This window comes from Stegodyphus dumicola, chromosome 10, assembly GCF_044657685.1.
Source record: "Stegodyphus dumicola isolate Sdum_Otavi_A_Nest chromosome 10, ASM4465768v1".
NCBI classification, from domain to species: domain Eukaryota; kingdom Metazoa; phylum Arthropoda; class Arachnida; order Araneae; family Eresidae; genus Stegodyphus; species Stegodyphus dumicola.
Genome location: NC_140777.1, coordinates 33,537,612 through 33,561,663, shown reverse-complemented (window position 1 = coordinate 33,561,663; position 24,052 = coordinate 33,537,612). Strand labels below are relative to the sequence as shown.

Here is a 24,052-nt window from a genome sequence, read left to right as displayed (position 1 = left end):
CATGACATTGTCAATTTAGCATTATAATATTACTATCATTGATTCAATGAATACCGCTGCTAGATTCTTTTTCCGTCGCATGGATGTAACTCTGATTGGTGTAGAATCTTAGGTCGGAGGTCCATGAGACGATGTTTCGGTCACTAACCACTATATCGGCTAGGCAGCTTCTATAAAAATCTTATTGACAATATTCAAGAATCCAATTCCATTTTCTCTTCAACAGGGAGAACTTTTTATTTCAGAATGAATATTTCTGTGCTGAGATATTTGGAATCTCATAATGAAGTATTATACTATAAATATCTTATATGACACAGCTTTTAAATTCCCAGATGATGTAATATCTTTGGGTGAGGAGATTGAGTGCCTTTAGTCATCAAAGAAATATTAGTTCAAATCAGTGCTAAAATAACAGTCTAGTAAATAATGTTACTTCTTATATGGGTCCGAAAGTCATTTCACACAAGAGAAAATTCCTCTGAGTTTTAATTCTACTTACAATCCAAGCATCGCTTGAAATCGTTGTAATAATGTTCTGTGAATTTCATGTATGAATATTATGTTACTTTGCTTCTGCTCTCTTTTAACTCATATTTAAAGTTTTGAAAAAAATTAATACTAAATGTTTTATTCTTGTATAATGTATGAGATGTCTTTAATTGATGTAAGCAAATAAATGGGTAGTTAATACGAATGAGATCCATAACGTGGTACAATTTTTCACATTACTTTCTTCAAAATTGTTTGCTTATCTACTTTAACATATAAAACTTGCAGAAACTCTTTGTATTCCCAAGGCATCACTGAAGGTAAATATGGAAAAAAATGGTTCGATTTCATGACCAAATACCCATGTTAGAACAATGCTATATATAAATATACATATATATGCTAAGTCGGGCTTTCGAGACATGAAAAAAACAAGTTCTGTTTCGTCAATCGGTCCATTAGAACAGGAGATATAAAACTGTCCCTTTTTGTGTGTGTTGTATTCAAGGTATATGTTTATATAAAGTTTGTCAAGTGTGTGTTTTTTATTGTAGAAAAGGAGAAATATGAGTTTATGCAAAGGCAGCTCCATCTGGGATCCAAGGGCTTAATGTTAAATTTGGATTTTTAAAATGTTTCCAAAGTATCCAAAAATTCAGGAAAAACTGATTTAGTTCAAAATCGATTGAGATAGTTGGATTTTTTCTATTTGTATATTTGTAATATTCCATCAGCAAGCAGTGTCTATTAATAGTATATATTATGTAATTAATATTTAATAAAAATATAACATATTTTCAAAAGCTTAAATTTTTTTCATGGACTTTTTTAACATCTTATTTTAAGACTAATAATAAATCTGAATCTTTTCCCTTATAGCAAAATTTTTTTAAATATAAGAAATATGTTCTGCTAGGTTAGCTATTTCAATAACTAACCTAGCAGCTGTAATGTTTTCTCACCAAACATATCAGGTTGGTATATTTATCTTTCTATAAGAAAATATTTGGTGTCTTTTGTCCTGTAATTGAAAAGCTCTATTGTACATTATATAATTGAGGTCACTTGAATTCTGAAATCTTTATATAAGTAATTGTTAGTTTTTCTGAAGTTGAAATTGATGCAAACACAAATGTATGATAAAATAGTTTATCATTTCTAGTAGCAGTACATGTAAAATTTTTGTTTTAACAGTATTACTTTTCTTAGTTGGTCCCTGTACCAAAAGAAGATCTGCCTGTACTTTTACCAAAATTAACAGAGTTTACTGGTAAAGGTTGCTCTCTAAAATCTGCAACTGAATGGGTTGAAGTTTCGTGTCCTAAGTAAGTGTAATTTTGTAGATTTGCATTCATACTTAAATAATAATAATTAAAAGAGTGTTTTAGATTATGGTGAGAACTTTATTTTTCACTTTTTGAAGAAAATTACACCCAAGGCAAAACTGAGAATCTATTAAAAATCTATACAGCTTAATTTATTTATGTCTGTATTTAGTTTTATTAGTGAGCCATTTAAAAATAATATGTACTTCTTCATATAGCTTTTATGGAGACAAATTATATATTATACTATTAATATAATTAACCATTTACCTTTCAATGATCACATTTGGGAATATTTATAAAAAATTATTTAAATTATTCATGTTTCTGATTTTATGCAATGTTTTATGTCTTTATTTCAATCACTGTATGAGTAAAACTGATTTTTAAAATAGTTTGCAAAAAAAGTAATATATTATTTATTATTAATTGTAAATAGACTTTTCTTGGTTCATCTGATTTATTTTAAGTTGCTAAAATTGCAAATTGCTGCAACTAAAAATATTTAAAGCAACTTTCTGCTAATTAAATTAAATCTCTGCAAATCAGGTGAATAACTCATGACCTTAACCTCATGGTATTCATTTTATTGCCTTAACAGTATGGTGTTAAGTTTTTTAATTATCTTTAAACATATCATTTGACTAAAAAATATTTAAAAAAAATAGTTAATTCTATATGAACTAATGAGAAATTCAAATTAAATAAAATGCAGTATAAAATCTGAGATCTGGATGTTAAGTATCCGGAATGATCTAAAATCCGGACCTCAAAGCCACCAAGAACCCCTTCATGCGCATGTGATTCCCCCCCCCCATGATAAAACATGTGGCAATTAATTTCACTTCCGCACTAAATAAAATAACTCATTATTTAAGAAACAGTCATTTTAGCATAAATTTATGTGATCAATAATTGACTCCATAGCTGCATATCTGCTTGGCATACATCTCAAACTGAAACATTCTACATAGGAACATCGTTGATTTTACACCTACTAATATGTTATATCCTTGACGCCAACCTGGTGAATCATTATTTAATTTTGCTTTCATCACCACATGTTTATCCAATACATGACAACTTGAGTAATGACTCATGCAGAAGTGCCGAAACAATATTTTTTTATATTAGTAATTATATAAGAGTATGGTAACCTTTTCTGTTGACATTACTCTTGGCAACAATTACAGATTTAAGTTAAATGCACTAAGAAATGTTGATGAGGAAAAAAATTTTCCCCATATGCTAAAAATAGATTTTGTTAATGATACTCATAGGCCAAAAGATTACATTTAGTGCTATTTGAATTAAGAATAACTAATTTGTTATTCAGATAAACCCAGAACCGGCACTATAGCTCATATGGCTGCACCAGGCAGCAGAATTTAGGGGAGACAACATTTTTGGAGTTTAGAGAAGCACCAAGCAACAGAGTTAAAGGATGACAAAATTTTTAGGTTTTAGGGAAAGCACTGGGATCCAAAATTTAGGGACGGTGAAAATTTAGAACTTAGGCAAGCGCTTGGTAGCAGAATTTAGGACCTGCAGAGACTGCATCAGGAGGTAAGATATCTAGCACTGGCTCTCGATAAGCCTTAAGTATATGTAGGAATTTATTTATTCAGGACTGAGGTAAGCCTTAAGCATGTGCAAGAAATCGTAAGTATAATAAATAACAAACTAATACAATTCAGGCTTAATCGTCTCAGTGCATGATAGAAGCAAGACAAAATTTAGCAGAACAACTTGCTTTTCATTGCCAATCTCATGATACTTAGCCAATAATGTATAGCAGAAACTATTAAGCTTGACTAAAATTATACTTTACTGATTCCAAGGAATTTCAGTTAATATAGCAGATTGAGCTGTTCCTTGACTTTCTGATTTGATTCAGCTTATTATTTCCTGCAGGCTTTCATTATTACAGCAAATTTATGAAAATTAAAGTTTGAGCTTTCAGTTATATCAAAAAGAGTTTCTAATTCTGGAACTGCAACAGGATCTACAAAGCATGTTTCGATGTCCATTAAACAAAAAGTAGAATTTCTGCAAAAAAATGGATAACAGTATATTCGTCTCAAAATTATGCGACGAGTATGGCATTAAAAAGTCAACTGTATAGGACATAAGAAAACAGAAAAAGGAACTTTTTGAATTTTTCGTGGATTCCGACAGCCCACTTTAATGAATAAGAGAAAAATTATTCGTTATGCTAAAAGTGATGATTGAATGGGTCACACGGCGTCGCAGTAAGGGCATGCCATTGACATGCTCAATGATTATGGCTCAAGCCAAAATATTTCATTAAGAAATGAACTTAGAAACTGAGTGCACATATCCAACAGGTTGGTTAACAAAATTAAAAAATCGCCATGTTATAAGGAAATTAAAAATTTCAGTTGAAAAGCTTCAGCTGATACTGTAGCTTCTGAACTATTTGCAGATGAATTAATTGAACTCATTAATAGTGAAAAGTTATATCCAGAACAAATTTGCAGCAGGGATGAAACTGGTCTTTTCTGGCAATATGTACCACAAAATACCATGGCAACCTGTGCAGAAAAGGCTCTGACTGGTGTTAAAGTTTCCGGAGCAAGACTAACAATTTTAGCATGTGCAAATGCTGTAGGGCCACACAAATGTAAACTTTTCATAATCAGAAAAAATGCATGACCTTGAACATTTAAAGGAGTACAGTTTTTCCCCATTATATATCATGCAAATAAAAGAGCATGGATGAAACAAACGTTAATGAATGATTGGTTTGAAAATCATTTTATACCAGAGTCTCAACAACATTTGAATTTGGTTGGTTTACCTTGTAACACAAAAATTTCCTGATTGTAGACAACTGTATGGCTCTTACTTCACTTAAAGGTTTAGTGTAAGATAATGTATCCCTATTATTCTTTCCGCCAAACTGTCCATAGGCTGAATGATGGTGTCCTCCAACAATATCATTCAGTCTATGGATATCAGAATAGTGCACTTGCTGAAATGCAAATACAAAACATCATTTTTAAAGTCCATGTTAAATTTCTTGAATAATTGCAAGACTATTCAAGAATTTTTGAAATATTTTAGCATACAATCTGCTGTGTGGAGCATCGCAAAATTGTGGGAGGATGTGTCTCCAACTATTCAAAAAAAAAAAAAAAAAAAAAAAAAAAAAAAATGCTACTTTAAAAAAATTTATGGCCAGCTACTATATTTCATGGTGAGGAATATGAAGATGAAAGCCGCAGATTTTAAGTTTTCAGATATCACAAACCAAAGGTGAAATTTTCCATTTAATAAGATTTTGTAAAGAAATGTGAAGAAGTGGTAATGAATGAAGATGATATAATAGAAGTTTTTCATTGCCATGAATATGCCCCAATCATCAATCAATTGATGGACAGCAAAATCTATAGCATGGTTCTAGATCCGGAAAATACTGCTACCAATAGTGAAGAAAGTGACAGAGGGTTTATTCAAAACGAAAAAATTTCGGTTGGCAAGTTAGTCGGAATTCTCGACAGAGCAATTACAGGACTTGAACAATGAAACTTTGTAGCTCAACAAGAAATTTAATCTATCTATAGAGTTAAAGAGAAAGTATTAGTACAAAGAACGAAGCAACTTAAACAACTTACATTAAAAAAATGTTTAGTAAAGTAAATAAATAAATATTAAGCTTTTCTGTAAATTTTGATACCCTTTAGATCATAAATGCTTCATCATTTCATAAATCATGATTTCATATTTCTAATTTTACAATTCCTACATTCCATCTCAATAGCTTTAGAGTGATGATCTAATATCCGGAAAAATCCCAAATTCGGTATCACTGATGTCCTGACGAGTTTGGATCTTGGATTTTGTACTGTGCATTGATTTATCTGTAATCCTAATATAATACAAAAAATATTTTTTGCAGATGTGGTCAGCCAGCGGCAAGAGAAACTGACACAATGGATACTTTTGTTGATAGTTCATGGTATTTTTTGCGGTATTTAGATGTCAAAAATGAATCAGAGCCGTATGATCTAAAAACAGTTAGTGATGCTATGCCAGTTGACCTCTATATTGGTGGAAAAGAACATGGTACAGGTTATTTTATCTTTCAAATAATTAATCTTATGTTTCTAGTGCAATACATGAAAATGTATCAAAAAATTATTTATGGTAAGCAGTGTGAATGGTAAGAATATGTATTATTATAGGATAATGCATAAATAAATTTGGTACTTCTTTGTTATAGTATCCCCCAAAGATATTTGGCAATTTTAGATTTACGCCAAGATCTCAACTATAATTTCCAAAACTCCTAAGGTGCGAATGTAAAAATAAAGAACATATTATATAATAATAATCCTTATAATTATTATTTAATCACATGTAATTGTTCCAGTCAACTGCATTACTTTCTCATGCATTAAGTTGTTTATTACACTATGTCATGGACATGAATTTTTCTGCCCAAGAATACATAAATTTAATAGCAGTGGTGAACAATATTCTGGATTCACTGAACCAATTTCCAGCATGGAAGCCCTTCTTTTTGCAATTTTTAACATTGCATATTCAAATTGCTTCACCCTTAACATAAAGTATCCTGTTGTGGACATTTTTGCATACTCACTTGTCTTGTAAAAGACCTGTTTCTTGAAAAAATTATATGATGTTCGCCTCATTACTTGGTAAATTAAAGATTGTTAACATCATATTCATAAAACAATCTGATGTATACACCACGACTTCCTTATACGAAATGTTAAATTATATGCACTTTTTCTTGCATTTCATTTAAACTTATTAGATTGAATTAAATCTACTTTGTCGATAGCGCATAAACCACAATAGAATAAATGCACTCTTTAAAATTCACTGTATTTGTTTACCATAACGTGAATTAAATCTACTTCGTCGATAGCACATAAATCACAATAGAATAAATGCACTCTTTAAAATTCACTATATTTGTTTACCATAGCGACACTCTGGCACTAGGTTCACTTAACAGCATTATATTTCGTTCATATTAACTCAGAATGCACAAAATTATATCATTTGAAGAATTATCTGATCATTGCCACATGTTCTATTCAAATACTTCTAGATGTATAAAAGAAATTAAGCAAACAAAACAAAATAGAAACAGTTTTTCACAGACGATTCAGTATTTCTTATTCAATTAATTCAGTTCTCACTTCACAACAAGAGAAAAATACATAAAAAACTCAAAATATCTATATTAAAAATTACGAAGTAAATCTGAAACACTTATTTCTTCAAAGAAATTCCATAAAGGATTAAGCATGATTTAATTCGTAATCATAACTGAAGGCGTTATCTTTGTTATTGCGAAGCTTAGTCTCTTTAGATTGGCAACAAATCTACTATTCTGCCGTTTCAAATGTAAACAAACATGTCCGCCATGTTATTTAAACATTAGGCTTAACTACACTGAAACAGCTTTTAAATTGTTGATAATTTTAAAAATATTGCATACAGATTTAATAAAGGCATAAAAACCTTAACCAGAAGACAGTACCGGATTGAATTGGTGTAGGGCCCGATTGGATTTTTTTTGCGGGGCCCTCTCTTTTTATTAAATATCTAAATAAAATTCAAATTCAATATATATATATATATATCAAATGTCATGGATCATCAGACAGGTAAAGTTCTACATAAATTAAAAAATAAAAATGTTCAAAATGCAAAAACATTTATTGAATATAAATTGAATATAAAACTACAAATGCAAGAAACAATTGACATTTTATACTAGTTATACATCCACCACTGGCTGGTATGGTTGCGCGCGCATATACCTGCATAGTAGTTTACGTACATAAAGTAGTTCACGTACGTACTGCAAAATCTCTCTAATATAGGACTATCCCGATTAAATTCAATACATTTGACATGAACTTTTACGGGTATTAGTTTTCTATATTATAAAGTATATATTATATAATAATAAACCTCATCTAGTAATGTGAACTTAAAATAAATATATTTTTAATTATTTGAATAATTCATATTTTATCCATTATCGTCCAAAGCAATTTGCTTTAAATTTAGAATTTTTTTTGTTCATTTTGATGGTAATGCGGGGCCCTTTCAAATGCGGGGCCTGATCGCTCCAAACGCCCTTTATCCGGCCCTGCCAGAAGATAAGAATAGCGTAATTCAATCATTTTTTAAGCAAAAAATGCACAATTTACAAACATATAAGAATAAAGAAACTGAGATCACTGAGCCTGAGATCACTGAGACCACTGATGCAACACAGATTGGATATGTATATACATATATTTATGTACTTTTGGTGCAGCCGATAGCAACCAAAATACGAGGTGCACATCTACATTTTATAGCAATCCTATATGCAAAATTTCAACGTCCTTGAGGCTACTCTTTTTTTGAGTTATGCGAGATACATATGTAAGTACGCACAGACGCCATGAAAAATTCTCTTCAGAATTCATTTTAAATTGGTTTTACAATTTTTTGGGGGAAAAGAGTCCTTTATTCTGTCCTTACGTACAGATATCACGCAAAAACATCGTTAAATTGCATTCGATAGTGGTGAAAATGGATATTTGCGTTGAAATATGATGCCTGAAACTTTTTGCAATTACAATACTTCCTTTTTACTTTGTACAGGGAAGTAAAAAGCAAAGACTATAAATTTAAATAAATGAAGCCATGCAAATTTGAAAACCTCATAAAAAATGAATAACGTAAGTATACAGTGTGAAAGCAAAGATGCAACACAGTGCTAATATGTGATTACTATAACTGCGTGGTGAAGAACACACAGCCAGTGCTAATATACAGTCACACGATAACGCATCTCAGTTGATTGCCGATTCAATCTGGGGGGCTGTTATAACAAAAAGATACCATAAATTTAAATAATGATAGAATTTCATTGGTTATTTGTGAAAAGTTACTGAAAACATGCGTAAATATTATGACAGTAATAATAGTTTTGTATGTTCTTCATGATTTCTGTGCTTCATTATTTCATAAATGCCTTTATGAAAAGTATCTGAAAGTATTAGTCCAAAAAACTAAACAGCTTAAGCACCTTACATGGAAAGAAAAGTTTAATAAAATAAATAAATAAATATTGAGCCTTTTTTTTTAAATTGATTCACTTTAAGATCATAAAGGTTTCATTATTTCATAAACAACTGTTTTGTATTTTTAATTTTATAAATTTCTACATGTCATTTTATTAGATTTAAATTGATCTGAAATCTGGAAATTTCTGGAGTTTTTACAGTTTTGGATCTTGCACTTTGTAGCACATTTTTACAGGCATAAAAAACATGGCATTTTTAAGAAAATGCTTTGAAAATGATGTACTTTTCATTTACAATTTTGAGAATGCCAGTTGTTTAGATATATAAAATGTTTCTTCTTCTCCTTTCTTTCTTTTTTCTTTATCTTTTTTTCTTTTTTAAGAAATAGAATTAAAATGATGGACTCTGTATTTATGCTATTTGGGAATAGGGGTTACTTTTCTCCAAATGGCTTTAAATGCTTAAAATATGTGTGCAAAATGTTTGCATCAAAATATAAGAAGTCATAATTTCTTTTGTATATTATTTTCAATATATAACTTGATGCGAGTCTTTCAATAATGCTTGTGATTACTTTCGTTTTGTAATGTTATTTGTTCGTGTTTGTTATTTTTCCCAGTAGCTCTGAGGTAATTCCAGTATTTTAAATGCTTAAAAATGGCTTGTGTTTCATGTGGAATTGCATTAAAAGTTATATACTATTAATATATAGAAATGTTTGGAAACTGGTTTTAAATGGCTCAAATTCTTAAAATATATATGTATACTTTTGCAAGTTGTGCAGCATATTTTTTGTTTTGATATTAAAGATTTAATTTTACATTGCAATATTTTTATTTAAAATTGAATTTTAACTTTACTGTTTTTGGTGTTTTGTCTTAGTGTCTAGTTTTTCTGAGAAACTTTTATTTATTTATTTGTTAATAATTTTTTTGCTTAAGTATCATTTAAATATTTTTAGTTTTATAAATTAATAAAAGTTAAAAATTCAGTTTTTTTTAAAGAAATAGTTGAGTAGCATAACTAGTTGATATATTCATACTCCTTAATGACTTCATAAAAAGGTGAACTATATTAGATTTCATAATTAATTTAGATGCTCAGTTGTTGAAACACTTTCCAAATTAATGACATTATAACATATGTAAAATTAGGCGAAAAAGTATCCTTATGCTTTATTGATTTTGAAGGTCATTAGTCAGGTCCATCTTCTTGATGAGCCAAAAAAATCTTTAAATTTTACATTGGCTATTTTCTTTTCTAATTTGATCGAACTCAGATGTCAATGCTGATGTCAATGTTTTTTAACTTTTATAAAAATTATAGATGCAGTTTGTAAAAGCCTGTGACTGTATCTAAACACATATTTTGACCATTCAAAGTCATTTTGAAAAACAAATTTCCAATTCAAAACATAACAAATACAGTCAAAAGTCTTTATAATGCGGACTCGTCGGGACTTCGGTGATTCCGGATTATCGATTTTTCCGGATTATAGATCATCAGTTTAAATCTGGTAAGATGGCATGCAGAAATTATAAAATTAAAAATATGAAACCATAATTTATGATTTATAGAACAATTATGATCTAAAGGGTATCAAAATTTACAAAAAAAAAAAAAAAGCTTAATATTTATTTGTTTACTTTATTAAACATTCTTTCAATGCACGCATGTTTACAGCATACATTACGCATAGTTGAAATTAGAAAATTGCAACCAGAAAACTATTTGATGTGTATTCGTGATATTTATAATGAATTTGATTTAAATCATATCAAAGACAGAGTACATCGAGATGAAATACTACATTTAGTAATGAATTATAAGCCAAATAAAATGAAAACATCTGCTCTGAAGAAAAGGATAGTGCTGACAGATAAACTTTCAGTTCATTGTGTGCCGCGATGTTCCCCTCCTCTGCAGAGCAGCATGAAAACGATGAACAGATTTCGGAATGGTTAGAGAAACAAAGGATATGCCTTTATCATTTTTTTGCAGCAATTCCACTTTTTGTTTGATGGACATCGAAACGTGCTTTCGCTTTGTAGATATCCTTTGGCAGCTCCAGAATCGGAAATTCTTTTTGACATAATCGAAAGTTCAAGCTTACTTTTATAAAATTGGCCTAACAGTCTGCAAAAAATAATAAGCCGGATCCAATTTGAAGATTAAGGAACAACGCAATCTGCAACATTAACTGAAATAGCTAATTAGATCATTTTAGCTTAGCTTATACCATCCGTTATACATTAAACACGCATGCGTAAACATATTATGCGCATGCATCAATGCATTAATGCGTTGACGCATGCGCAGAAAGTTTGTAGCTTTGAGGTCTGGATTATAGATCATTCCGGATTATGGGCGTCCGGATTAATGACTTTTGACTGTAATATATAATTTTATAAAAAATTCAGTTTTTTTTGGTTGGGGGGGGGTAATTTGAAGATTCTATGTTGCTAAGTGTTAACAAAACAGTTATTTTTAAAAAAATGCAAGTGTTAAAGAACTTTTCCTGCAATGCAATTTCAAAAAATGATCTTTCTTAAAAAATTTGCATCCAATAAATTTATAAGAAATTATGAAATTTTTTATTGTGTGAGTAAACTGATTATTTTGGAATTAAAGTTTACTTTGAGATAGTCTTTTTAATATATAATTATAAATTTTGCAATGCATGTTTTAAGTTTTTTGAATGCCTCATTTCTAAATCACTGTTTTGTTTTACAGCTGCATTACATTTATTTTATGCTCGATTTCTTTGCCATTTTTTGTACTCCATTGGAAAGCTAAAGCATCCAGAGCCATTTGTGCAGTTACTAATGCAAGGCATGGTAATGGGAAAATCTTACAGAGTAAAAGGCAGCGGAAAATATATTCCTAAAGAAGAAGTTGATTTTTCAGGTATTATATAAAAGTTAGAATTTTAACTATTTTAATTTTCCTGCCAATAGTTAAGTCAGTGCTTATTTCTTAGATATAATATTTTTTTTTAATGTAGAATATGCAGTGTTGAAAATACAGTAGAATTTCAACTATTTAGACTAACTAGGTTGTTTTTATACAGCAAGCCATTTATTTGTTTAACCCTCTGAGTAGTAAGACTTTTCGGATCTGCTTAGGAGGAACTGTATTTAGCCTGTGTTTTTATAAACATTTATTCATTAAGAGAATATGTGGATCACTGAAGAAAATTAAAAAAGTAAAATACTTTAAATAATAAGATTGTATGTACCAAATGACAAAAGACTTTTATGACAGCTCAGAGCTATCAAGCCGCTCAGCAGATTAATGTAACAGAAAGGAGAAAGTTTTTTTCCAGCAAGGATTCTACAGTTAAAAAAAAAAAATTTTAACCCATAAAATGCAAACAAACAAAAAAAAAAAAAATGATTAAAGAATTGTTTTATTTTTGTTTATTTATGTTACTTATATGCTTGAAAATACAACTTATTCTTGTTGGAGTTACCATATCTTGAAAGAAAAAAATAAGAACTCCATACAAATCAAATCCCTTCAATCTCTAAATAATATTTCAATTTCAAACATTAAAATAAAGTCAAATATTTAACATGATGCATACTTCAATGCCTATTTCCATATCTGAATATACATATAGAACTGTACAAAAGCTACTATAATAATAGTTAATGAAATTTCAGTCACTCAAAAGCAAATGATCTGTCCAGAATGGCACTGTAGACATAATAAAAATAAGAAAAAATAACTCTGTCATTTTTCAGATAAAATCAACTCTCAACACTTATAGAGCCGATTTTTTATCAGCATATGCTATATAAAGCCTGAAATCCAGACATTAAAATATACAGAATGGTCTAAAATCCAGACTTCTGAACCACCAGCAATAATTTTTTTTTTTTTTTTTTTTTTTAGAAATTTGTTTTTGCATGCTTTGCATATGTGTGTTTGGTATTTTTTCATAATAAAACACGTGGAGAGTTCTTAATTTGATTAGTTTAGTCATGAGTCTTAGTTTTACTTCAACACTAAATAAAATACCTTCTTACTGAAGCCCTTCATATTAAATTTTCCATTCATTTATTAGCATTAATATGTATGACCAATAATTTTTAACTTGGCTCTGTACTAGAATTTTTGCTTGGCATACATCTCAAACTGAAACATTCTACATGGAAACATCGTCATGGATTTTACACTTACTGAATAATTTTCATCCCTGATGCAACCTGGTGAATCATTATTTGTTACTTTTTTGCTTTCATTAATGCATGACTATCAACATATGACAGCTTGAGAAATGACTGATATATGAACACGTTTTTCAAAATATTAATTAGTAATTGAATATCAAATGGCATAGTAACCTTTTATGTTGACTAATGACCAGGAGGAATTTAGTGGAAGTTTCTTTTCATATGCAAAAAATAGATTTTGTAAATGATACTCATTGGCCAAAATATTATATTTAGCACTGTTTGAATATAGAATATCTGATTTTTTATACAGATAAGCCCAAGATTGGCTGCAGAGCTGATGTGGTTGCACCAGCCTGCAGAATTTAGGACCTGCAAATACTTTACTGGTCAAAAAATGTCTAGCACTACCATAAATAAGCCATAAGTATATGTGGGAATTTATTTATTCAGGACTCCGATAAAGCTTAAGTATGTGCAGCAAATAGTCATTGGTATAATAATTAACTAATATAATTTAGGCTTAGTTTCATTAGCATGCAGTAGAAGCAAGAAAAACTTTAGTGGAACAATATGTATTTAATAGCCAATGTCATGGTACATCGTGAACAGATTATAATGAATGCAGGCTGAGTGTTATGATGATAGCTGCAAATTTGAAGGTTTTCAGATATCACAAACAAAAAACAAAATTTTCCAATTAATGGAATTTGTGGATAAGCAGAAATAAATGAAGATGAAATAAATTAACACAAACTTAATTTTACTTAGCTTAAAAACAATAACCTAAAAAAGTCTAAATTTAAAAAAAAAAAAAAAAAAAAAAAAAAAAATTACCCTGGTCATTAAAAAATTTATTCATATACTCATAGTATTGCATCATTTTTGTAGATAATTTTTGGTGTTCTTTCTAAACATGGAATTTTGGTCGTTGAGTCAAGAATATCTTATTTTTAGCATGAAACTAGTTTGATTCTTACTCTATACCACTGAATTCTTAAAAATGCAGTTCTGTGAACTGCCGTATATCTTACAATTTTTAGTTTCAGGAACTTAAAGTATATTTTGCCATCTTTTGACTTTAGAGGTTTTGAATATAGTATATAGAAGAATTTGCTTAAATTTAAACCTGTGTGAAACTGACTATAGACCTACTGAAAATAGTGCTATAACCTACATATTAATATTTTAATAAAATTTAATAAATATTCATTATTTCTTACTTACCCAAAGAGATATTTGAATTGATAAAAATATTTTGGGTTTCAGGATCAATTCCCACAGAAAAATCATCAGGTACTCCTGTCATAGAAACATGGGAGAAAATGAGTAAATCTAAACATAATGGAATAAACCCTCAAGTGAGTACTTTGTCACTGTATGCACATTGGAAAAAATTTGGTGATACTTAATATATGATTTTTATATGCCTTATATTGTATGAACAAAACTAGTTCAAAATATATTGGAATTTTCTCTTGATCAGTATCTGTAGCAGTTGCTACATCAAAAAATGGTATTTATCTGTTTAAGAATACTTTTCACTATTATTTTTTCAAAGAAAATTATTTATTACTTTCTAAGACATTGATCTTTTTAAAACATGATTCTTCTAATCATATATTTTTACCATTGCCACTCGCAGTCTGTATAAAGTTGTTGAAACTAAGATTATATATCATTTGTAGAGGGTACACTTCTTCCCTTCCAAGAAACATAGTTGTTATACAAGGAGAAAAATAGTTGTTAATATCACCTCAATATCAAAAATTAGTATATAACTTAAATGTTCATGCAATCATAATAATGTGCTGGAAAAGTAATTTTTCTCCTATTATTTGCTGTTTTAAATTTTGAATCTTCCTTCTTTACATTTTCATGTCCGTGGAATGGGGTATTTTGTTTCTGTTTATTTGTTAGGTTTTGAGAATCATCTTCAACTGAGGCTAATAAATAAGTTTGTTTTATTAGATTGACGAAAATATTGATGTCCTTTCCTGTTATTCTCACTGTATTACTTTTCATTTCTGGCATTTACAGGAAAAGTTTTTCATAAGGGGGATTCTAATGTTTTCTTGACAAATACATATAAACATGGATCTAAATCCTTATGGAGAAAATAATTTTTGTTTTCTTTTACATTGATTGGCTTTTAATTGATCTTAATTTTTCCATTTATATTTGCAGTTTGCTAATGAAGATATCTGCTTCTAATTTGGTTTTTGGTTCATGAAAGAATTTTCCTGGTAACATCAGTGATTTACTATAAACCATTTCTGCAATGGAACAGTTGGTATCACCACATTGAGATACACATATACCAAGGAGTATAGTTGGTAAAGTTTCACTCCATTTGACCGAATTGTGAGCTCTAATGGTTACTTTTAATGTTCTCTGTTATCTTTCAATTTTTCCATTGCATTGTGGATGATAAGAAGTTGTTGTTTGCATTTTAATCCCACAGATAAAACCTAAATTTCTGAAATTTCTGATCTCAACTGATTTCTTCTGTCTGTGACCACACTGTATGGAACATCAAAGCAACAAATCCAATTTACATAAAATGCTTTTGTTATTTTTTCTGTGATAATATTTTGTATTGGTATAACTTCCATCCAGCAAGTAAAACTATCAGTGCATGTTAAGCAGTATTTAGTCCCATTTAATGATGGATAGGATTCAATTATGTCGATATGGACAATGCTAAATCTTTCATTGGGCTCTTTTGGTGAGTTGAATTTAGAATACATGTGCCGAATAATTTTATTTTTCTGGCAACTAATGCAAGTTTTAGTGCTTTCTCTAGCATCTTTTTTAATATTTTTCCGGATGAACCTTGATGTTGCTTGTTTCACTGATGTTTTGATGCCAGGATGGTTCAAGTCATATATTTTGTGGAAAACATTCATTCAGAATGGTTATGGTGTGAACGGTTGAATAAACATCAGAACAGATAATTTTTCCAGAAGATTAGTGGGTATTGTTTAAAATTTAAATTTTTGCTACTATTTAGTAATTCTTTTAGTTCTTCACTATTCATTTATTCATTTGCAATTTTGACATAATCAATGTTCAAAACTGATTCAATTTTAGACATCAAATCTGCAACAGTTTTATCTTTCCCCGTTATATATTTTATATTTATTGAGAATTGAGAAATGTACTGGAGCTGTCTGCCTTAATTATATTGGTGGCACTTTATCATTTTTCTGTTTAAATACTAATGCAAGTGGCTTGTGATCTGTGAATATCATAACTTCTTATCCTTTTGGCATATGTTTAAATTGTTTGTGGAAAGATAGATGTTTAAAAGTTGCCAGTCATATGTGCAATAAGCTTTTTGAGTGTCACTTAACTTTTTGGAACAGAGTGCTACTGGTTTGCAATCTCATGTATCTTCATATTGCTGTTGAACAAATCCAATTGCAAAATTAGAGGCATGTGTACATAAAACTAATGTTAGGTCTGGATTAATAAAGCAACACTGGCTAAATCTTCGCATTTTTCAAAGACTTTGCTTCTTCTGTTGATAGAATTTCCCTTCAATCTTTTTTGTTGAACCTTTTAAATATTCATTCAAGGGAGCTTATTAGCTTCATCTTTTAAGTATCTTCTGTAAAAGTTACTCATTCCTAAAAATTTACAATGTTCATGAATAGTTTTAGGAAGTTTATAATTTGTTATGGCTTGTACTTTTTCTAGAAGAGGTTTTGAGCCATTTGGCATTATCAAATATCCTAAAAATTCTGATTTGTTCACTGTCATCACTGATTTCGATTGGTTGATGCATAGACCATACTGTTGAATTTTATTAAGCACTTCCATAAGATGGTCTTTATGCTGTTCCTGAGTTTCTGATGCTATTAGATTGTCATCCTTATATGGAAAAGTAAAATCTAGTTACTGTATTCATGAATCACTGAAAAGTGAAGGGAGAAATTTCTTAAACCGAAACGAATTACATTAAATTCAAAAAGTCCAGATTATTGCTTTTTGTTTGTTTGTTTGTTTTTGTTTAGATTATGTTATTATTGCTGTTTTTTGTTTATCTTCTTCTGCTATTAGAATTTGGTGATGGGCTTTATGTAGTAAATCAAATTTATAAAATATCTTCTTGCCTTTTAAAATGTGATGAAAGTCTTCAATTCTGGGTAAAGGGTAGCAATCTGGTACAGGGATATCATTTAAGTAGTAATAATCTCTGCATTGTCTCAAAGTTCTGTCTGTCTTTGTGACTAAATGAAGTGGGTTTTGCCCATGGTGATTTTGAAGGTCTTAGAATATTGTTTTCAAGCATGAAGTCGAATTCTTGTTTGGCTATTTCTAATCCTTTAGTATCTGACTGTTTTGCTTTTGAATAAACTGGTTTGCCATTAGTAGTTATATAATGCTCAACATTTCATTTTGTAATAGAAAATAGTAAATCAAGTTTTGTTGTTTTCACAGTTGTATCAAAATATTAGGTAATTTATAACTTTTGTTTAAGGTGCTTATATTTGATTTATCAGCTGATGATGTAATTTCACCAATATTGCTCAGTTTAGTTACACCATCAATTTTTTTATTAATTTTTTGTTTTTAATATCAGTCAATAAATTAAACTGCTTAAGAAAATCTGCATCTAAAATACCTTCATTGACTGTGGCTACAGTAAATAGCCATTGAAAATCATGGCGAATTTCCAAATCAAGAGTTAAAATGTTGTGTTTGAAACATGAAATTTCAGTACCGTTTGCAGCATAAAGTTTAAAGTCGCCTCTTATTTTGTCGTTACACATGGCTGGAATTAGACTTACATCCGCACCAATGTCAATCAAAAATTTTATCCCTGCTTTTGGCAGTTACAAAAAAGTATAATTGAATTCATGGCAATTCTTTAAATCATCAACAAGAGAACCAGCTTCTGATTCTGATGTGCTGGCAAGTTTTCCTGGTTTTTCCAGTTACGTGGTAGCTTGCATTTTTCCGGAAAGCATCTTGATCTGAATGTAAAATGGAAATAACAAAGTTTGCCATTCAGGTTGTAATGCGTCCGATTTCTTCTGTTTCTAGGTAATGATCTGTTATTTATTTTTGTATTATGACACCTTTCGTTTGGTTAGTGATAGAAATGGAGCTCTCCAGTTTGCCATTCCAATGATGTTATCTTCTGCGGTAATTGTGATGAACTCAAATTCTTAACTTCAGTTTAATGAGCTTTGAACCTTCATATACTTCAGTTTGTGAATGCATGTCAAAAATCTTATCAGCCATAATCACCAATTTATCAATACCTTCATCACTAACCACCAATATGTGATTAACATTGGCAATTTTTCAGTCTATAGTGTTTTTAATTCTATGTCAGAAATATCATTGGGTTGCCAAGGATTTCATTTTTTGTAATAGGTGGTGGCTTGGTTTCATGTCACCAATTTCAGTGTCAGTGAAAACGTGTTTAATTCGTTTGTTTTCACTTTCTTTGAATATCTCTACATATAATAAAAGAAAGAGTCTGTCTGTGTGTGTGTGTCTTTCGTTCATGCTTAGGTGCATCTATACAAGAGCCAGTGCACCTTGAAGCAATTTTTTTGAAATTCGAATTAGAATTTTTTTTATTTCATTTTTTGTGATGAAATCGCGTCATTTTGAGACATAATGGGCTATAGGAAAGCGAGATTTTACTCTACACACTCCATTTTCACATCGTCATGAAACGTAGGCACTTAGTTATTTTACGAACTTAAAATAAATTTCATGTTTTAATACATCGATTAAATACGAATTTATTTAACAAAGGGAGCTTAACATCTTTTCAATGGGAGTTTTTTCAAAAAAAGTTTATTTTTTAAAATGTACAGTTTATTTTTCTTTGATTTTTGGACATGTTAAACTTTCATCCTTGCGACTGCTGTTACAAAAAGAATTTTGGAAAAATGATAATATTTTGTATTTTTAAACAATTTTTTAAATAAAGCTTCCGAGTACACTTCTCACATCTCACATCTTTAAAAATGTGATTTTGGCAACAATTTTCCTGTCTTATTGTTGTTGATAGATTTTTGATGAAATCGCATCATTTTGAATAGTTTCATTCTTTTAGACATATGGGTTTGGCAACAATTTTTCATCGTATTTCTTATGTCACTGTTTTTAAGAGACTGGCATATTTCATTGTCATTTTTTTTTTTTTTTTATATATATATGAAATCATTGCAGGAATTTCTTTTTGAGGAAAGCATAGGTAAGTTCGAAACTTTTATGAAAAATGTCTCAAAATTGGTGAGAACAATGTAGAAAAATTGTTCAAGAAATGATCTTTTATGTAAAAATAAAATTGGCTATTTTCTGCACATGCCTCATATATGGAATAGAATTGTACTGTAATCGCTAGAACAGGGATGGCAAACTGATGACATGTGCACCACTTAGTGGCACCTGATAAGTATTTTTCTGGCATGCTACAGGTGCATATTAAATTGCTTTTATTCACTTACATTCACTGAAAATAACATTAAAAAAAATTCTGAAGACTAGTGGCCATCAAAGGCAGACTCAGTAATGAACACAAGTGGGAGTGTGGTTAATAACTAAATGGCAAGTGGAAATAATAAACCATAACTGGCACACTAACTAAAAAAGGTTCACCATCCCTGGCCTAGGGTGTATAAATTGCTGGAACCAGACCAAATGTATCTTCATGATCAGATTAAATTTTTATATATTCTGGAATCAATTTTTATTACATCTTTCTTCAGGAAGTAATTGATGAACATGGCATTGATACTACTCGGTTATTTATCTTAGGCAGTGTTGCTCCTGAATCTCCAAGGAAGTGGAATGATGATTGTAAGTCACAACAAATATATTCCTTTTCATGAATTATGGTAAAAATTTCTTCAAAGTACACATAAAATGTAACATTGGAGCTGTCTTCACTTACGGGAAAGATAAGTTTTTCAACATTGTCTACTTTCATTACATCATATCTGTTTAGTCTCTGATAATCTTCCGGTTTTTTCCCACTACTTTTGTTTTTACTATTATTCACTTTTTTTTTTAACAAATCATCATATCTTTCTTTTGTCAGAAAACCACTGTTTGTTTTCTTAGTATCCATAATATTAAGTAATTTGGAATTAAAACGCTCAAGCATACCAGCCATTATTCAGTGTTTTAATTTTTACAAGAGGGAAGCGAAAAAGTCGTCTACATGCAACGAAATGAGAGCTACTTCTGAAATCATGTAGTTGTCACGTGTTGATAGAAGCCAAGCAGTTGCGCAAACTGAACGAATTTTTATAACGTTAGGGACTTTTATCACAGTCCCTATTATGACGTGGAGATTTTATAAACTAGCCGGTAAATTTGATAAATATGAAATAGAATTTTCGTAAAGTTAGAGACTTTTATCGCATTCCCCATTTATGAGTTGGGGATTTTATAAACTAACCAGTAAATTTGATAAATATGAAATAATTTATCATATCTACCAAATATGATAAATTATTTCATATTTATCAAATTTATCAAATATACCTGATTATGTATAATCACCAGTAATTTTATATAATCACCGAATTTATTACTTTTACCATAACATATGTTTACGATTTACTACTTTTATATATATATATATATATATATATAAAAGAAGTAAGTCATAAAAAATGTGGACCTAGTTAGTCATAAAAAAAAATTGGACCTAGTTAGTCAAAAATTGTGCTTTGAGCTGCAAATTTTGAAATAGAATGATAATAAAAGGACAGGTAATAAATAGCTAAAGCTGTAAAGAGCATTTGAATTATCTAATTCAAGATATTACATGTTAAACAAAGTTGAAACGACAAAATCTAAGTTAAAGCAATAAATTGTATGCGAAAAAACCCATATATTAAACAAGAATATCTATACAACAAAACCAAAAGCGTCAGAAAATAGGTGTAGTTCTAATTCTTTCACCAACTTCCATGGTATGGAGAAATATTTCCTTTCGATTGTCAAATCTTTTATCAGATAAATCTGAGAGCACCAATTATCCCATTTTTTCTTCAAGTCAGTTGATGATAGCTCATCATCCCATCCTAAACCAAGTTCCCATATTTCTTGCATTAATAATTTTATGAGAACAATAAAAGGTGATGCAATTCCCATAGGATCAAATAACTTCAAAGCTGTCTGAAGTACACTACGTTTTGAATTCTTCCTATCACAGGCCATGTCCAGTAGAGGTTTTACATCTAACTTAAAAGTATCTTCTTCGGTGTTCCGTATTATGCCTAAAACCTTCAAAGGACATTCTTTAGTTTCTGTCACATCAGACAAACCTCGTTCACTCCATAAATTTCTCAACTCATCCGAATTAGTATTAAATTTTCTTAAATTCATGTTCGCATCTTTAAGAATTTTTACAATGCTCTGTGAAAGTTCTAAAGTTTTCTCTGTTGTATTTGCTCCGTAAAAAAGATCATCTACATAAAGTGCCGAGTTAAGCATTTCACAAGTTTCGCTTGTTCAAGTTTATATTTTCTAATGTGATATTTAATAGTCGCAGCAAGGATAAATGGGCTTGATGTCACTCTAAAGGGAACGTGAGTCATTCGTAAAATTTTTTAAGTTTTTGAATCACTTTCATCTGGAACCCAGAAAAAATGTAAATAGTCTCTATTCTCTTCCACTATTCCTGTGGTCAAAAATGCTCCTTGAATATCACAGCTGAATGCATATTCATATTCTCGAAATCGCAAGATTACATCCAAAATTCTGGGATTCAACGGTGGTCCAGGATTCAAGCATTCATTAAGAAATTTGCACTCATTACCTTTTGATGACGATTTTGATGACTTTCGAAAACCAATCTGACTTTTGTAGTGTCCCTATCCGATCTTACGACAGCTGAATGAGGCATATAATAAGAATTCTCTTCTAAGCCGAAAGGACATTCTTCAATGATATTCAGTTTTAATTGCTCCTTAACTATATTCTTATATTCATTATAATCCCAATCATTTTCTTTCCATTTTACACTTAAGTTATGAAATCTTTGTTTTGCTACCGCAAAATTGTTATACAAGTTTTCTGGTTTACTGTCCCACAATAATTTAGTTGTATACATTCCATTTTCATATTTTAAATTACTTTCGAATTGAGAAATAAATTCCTCTTTAAATTTAAAATCTCCACTGTGAGTATCATTTATCCCCATTGAATTTAACTGCCAAAACTGCGTTAGTTTTTCATTTAATGTGGCGCAACATTCAATTTTCATAATAGAAATATCCCGATTCGCATTTAAATCTGATGGAGGGATTCGACCTTGAACAACCCTTCCAAACGGAGTATCAATCAAATACAAAGATTTGTTTAATTGCTGTTTTTCTCCTGTATGAATATCCCCAAAATACTGTGCTCCAATAAGCAGAGACAATTCATTTCCTGACGATTTACTTAAGTTTGACAACTGAATGTTCTTCCTCGAAAGTATTTGCATTAATTTGTTATTTGATACTTTAAACTGCGATCCAGAAATACAGTCAGTCAAAAGTGCTCCAATCGTTATTTTCTTATCCGAATCACATAAATTACAAAGTGAAAACTGAACTACGTCATACGTTTTTTGTATTGGCACTCTAGAGCCGAAAGTGTAAACAGCCAGACTTTCTTGTCTAATTATGGGTAGTTTTATTTCTACGGCTACTTCTTTTCTCAAAAAACATCTCTGTGATGCATTATCTAACAAAATATTAATCTCTTTGCTTTTTCAAGTAGTATGTCGCAATCAGATTCATTCACACATGCTACGGAAGACACAACATTTAATTCATTCGCGTCGACGGTCTGACCAGACTCCAGAGCGGGGGAAGAAGAATAAACATTGGGTTGATCGTAAATCATTTCGTAATGCATTAAACGTTAACAAATTCCACAAATAGATTTCTTTTGACACTGCTTATGTACGTGCCCCTTCAAAAGGCAAGCATAACATATACCATATTTTCTAAGAATTAATTTTCTCTATTCTACCGATAAGGAACAAGAAGTAGAATCGTGCTCTATTTTTGGTTTTGTACAAAATATACATTTTTTCATATTAAAAATAAATGCAGAAGTAGTAGGAATGTTCAAATTTAATTTATTTTTCCTCCTATAATCAATCTTGATTTTATTAAATCTCCCATACTTTTGATAAGGTTTTTGTAAAGGATTAAATTTAGTTTCCAAATCGTGAATCTGAAGTGTTTAAATTAAAGTCTCTACTTAAGTACTCGTTACGTTCACGACACTGAATTTCAATCTTTAAAAATTCCAATAAATCAGATATTTTGTTTTCATCTCCCGAATGTGTTCTATGAGAAAATTCTAAGGACAAATCTTTGGTTATCGATTTTAACAACACTGGATACAGTAGACAAATGTAACTATTAGGATTAATTCTGTTGTTTTCTAATCCTCGAACATGTGATTCGCATTCTGAGTAAAGTCTACGCAACGCTACAATGTCATATGATTTTCGTACTGGACTTAAGTTTAAAAGTCTTGCCATATGCGCATTGATAATAATATCTTTTTGACCAAAGCGTTCTTTTAATATGTTCAAGGCAATTTTATAGTTTTCAGAGCTTAATGCTAAACCACGTTAGAGCTACCTCAGCTTCGTCTGTTAAGTACAATTTTAAATAACTAAACCTCTCTACATTACTAAGATTCACATTTTTATGGATAGTTACTTCAAACTGAGAATAAAATTCGTTAAACTTTAATATATTGCCATCGTATTGAGGTATCTGCAAGCGAGGAAATTTTATATTCTGCTGCTCACTTCTGGTTTCTACAACATTTGCTCTTTCAGTTTCGTGAACAACTTCGCTTTCTTTCGTTTTCAGGATTCTGTTCGCGCGAATTTTCCAAGTAATAATATTATCTTTATATTCTTGCTGTTTTTCAGTTTCCTTTTCTATTTCTTCCATTTTGCACAGTTTTAGAATTTCCTCAT

The 24,052-nt window shown here is 30.1% G+C and overlaps 1 protein-coding gene across 2 annotated transcripts in view; it reads left to right on the top strand.

Annotated features, from left to right (window-relative positions):
• The window catches only part of LeuRS-m (Leucyl-tRNA synthetase, mitochondrial), a 95,352-nt gene that overhangs the window by 55,992 nt on the left and 15,308 nt on the right, over positions 1-24,052 (top strand). Inside the window, exons 11-15 of one of the 2 annotated variants that reach the window (XM_085824860.1) lie at positions 1,702-1,817; positions 5,740-5,906; positions 11,636-11,809; positions 14,350-14,441; positions 19,818-19,908. In XM_085824860.1, the coding sequence (XP_085680986.1) occupies positions 1,702-1,817; positions 5,740-5,906; positions 11,636-11,809; positions 14,350-14,441; positions 19,818-19,908 (640 nt within the window). The remainder of the gene's footprint in view (positions 1-1,701; positions 1,818-5,739; positions 5,907-11,635; positions 11,810-14,349; positions 14,442-19,817; positions 19,909-24,052) is intronic. The other variant, XM_085824861.1, reaches the window with a different exon arrangement.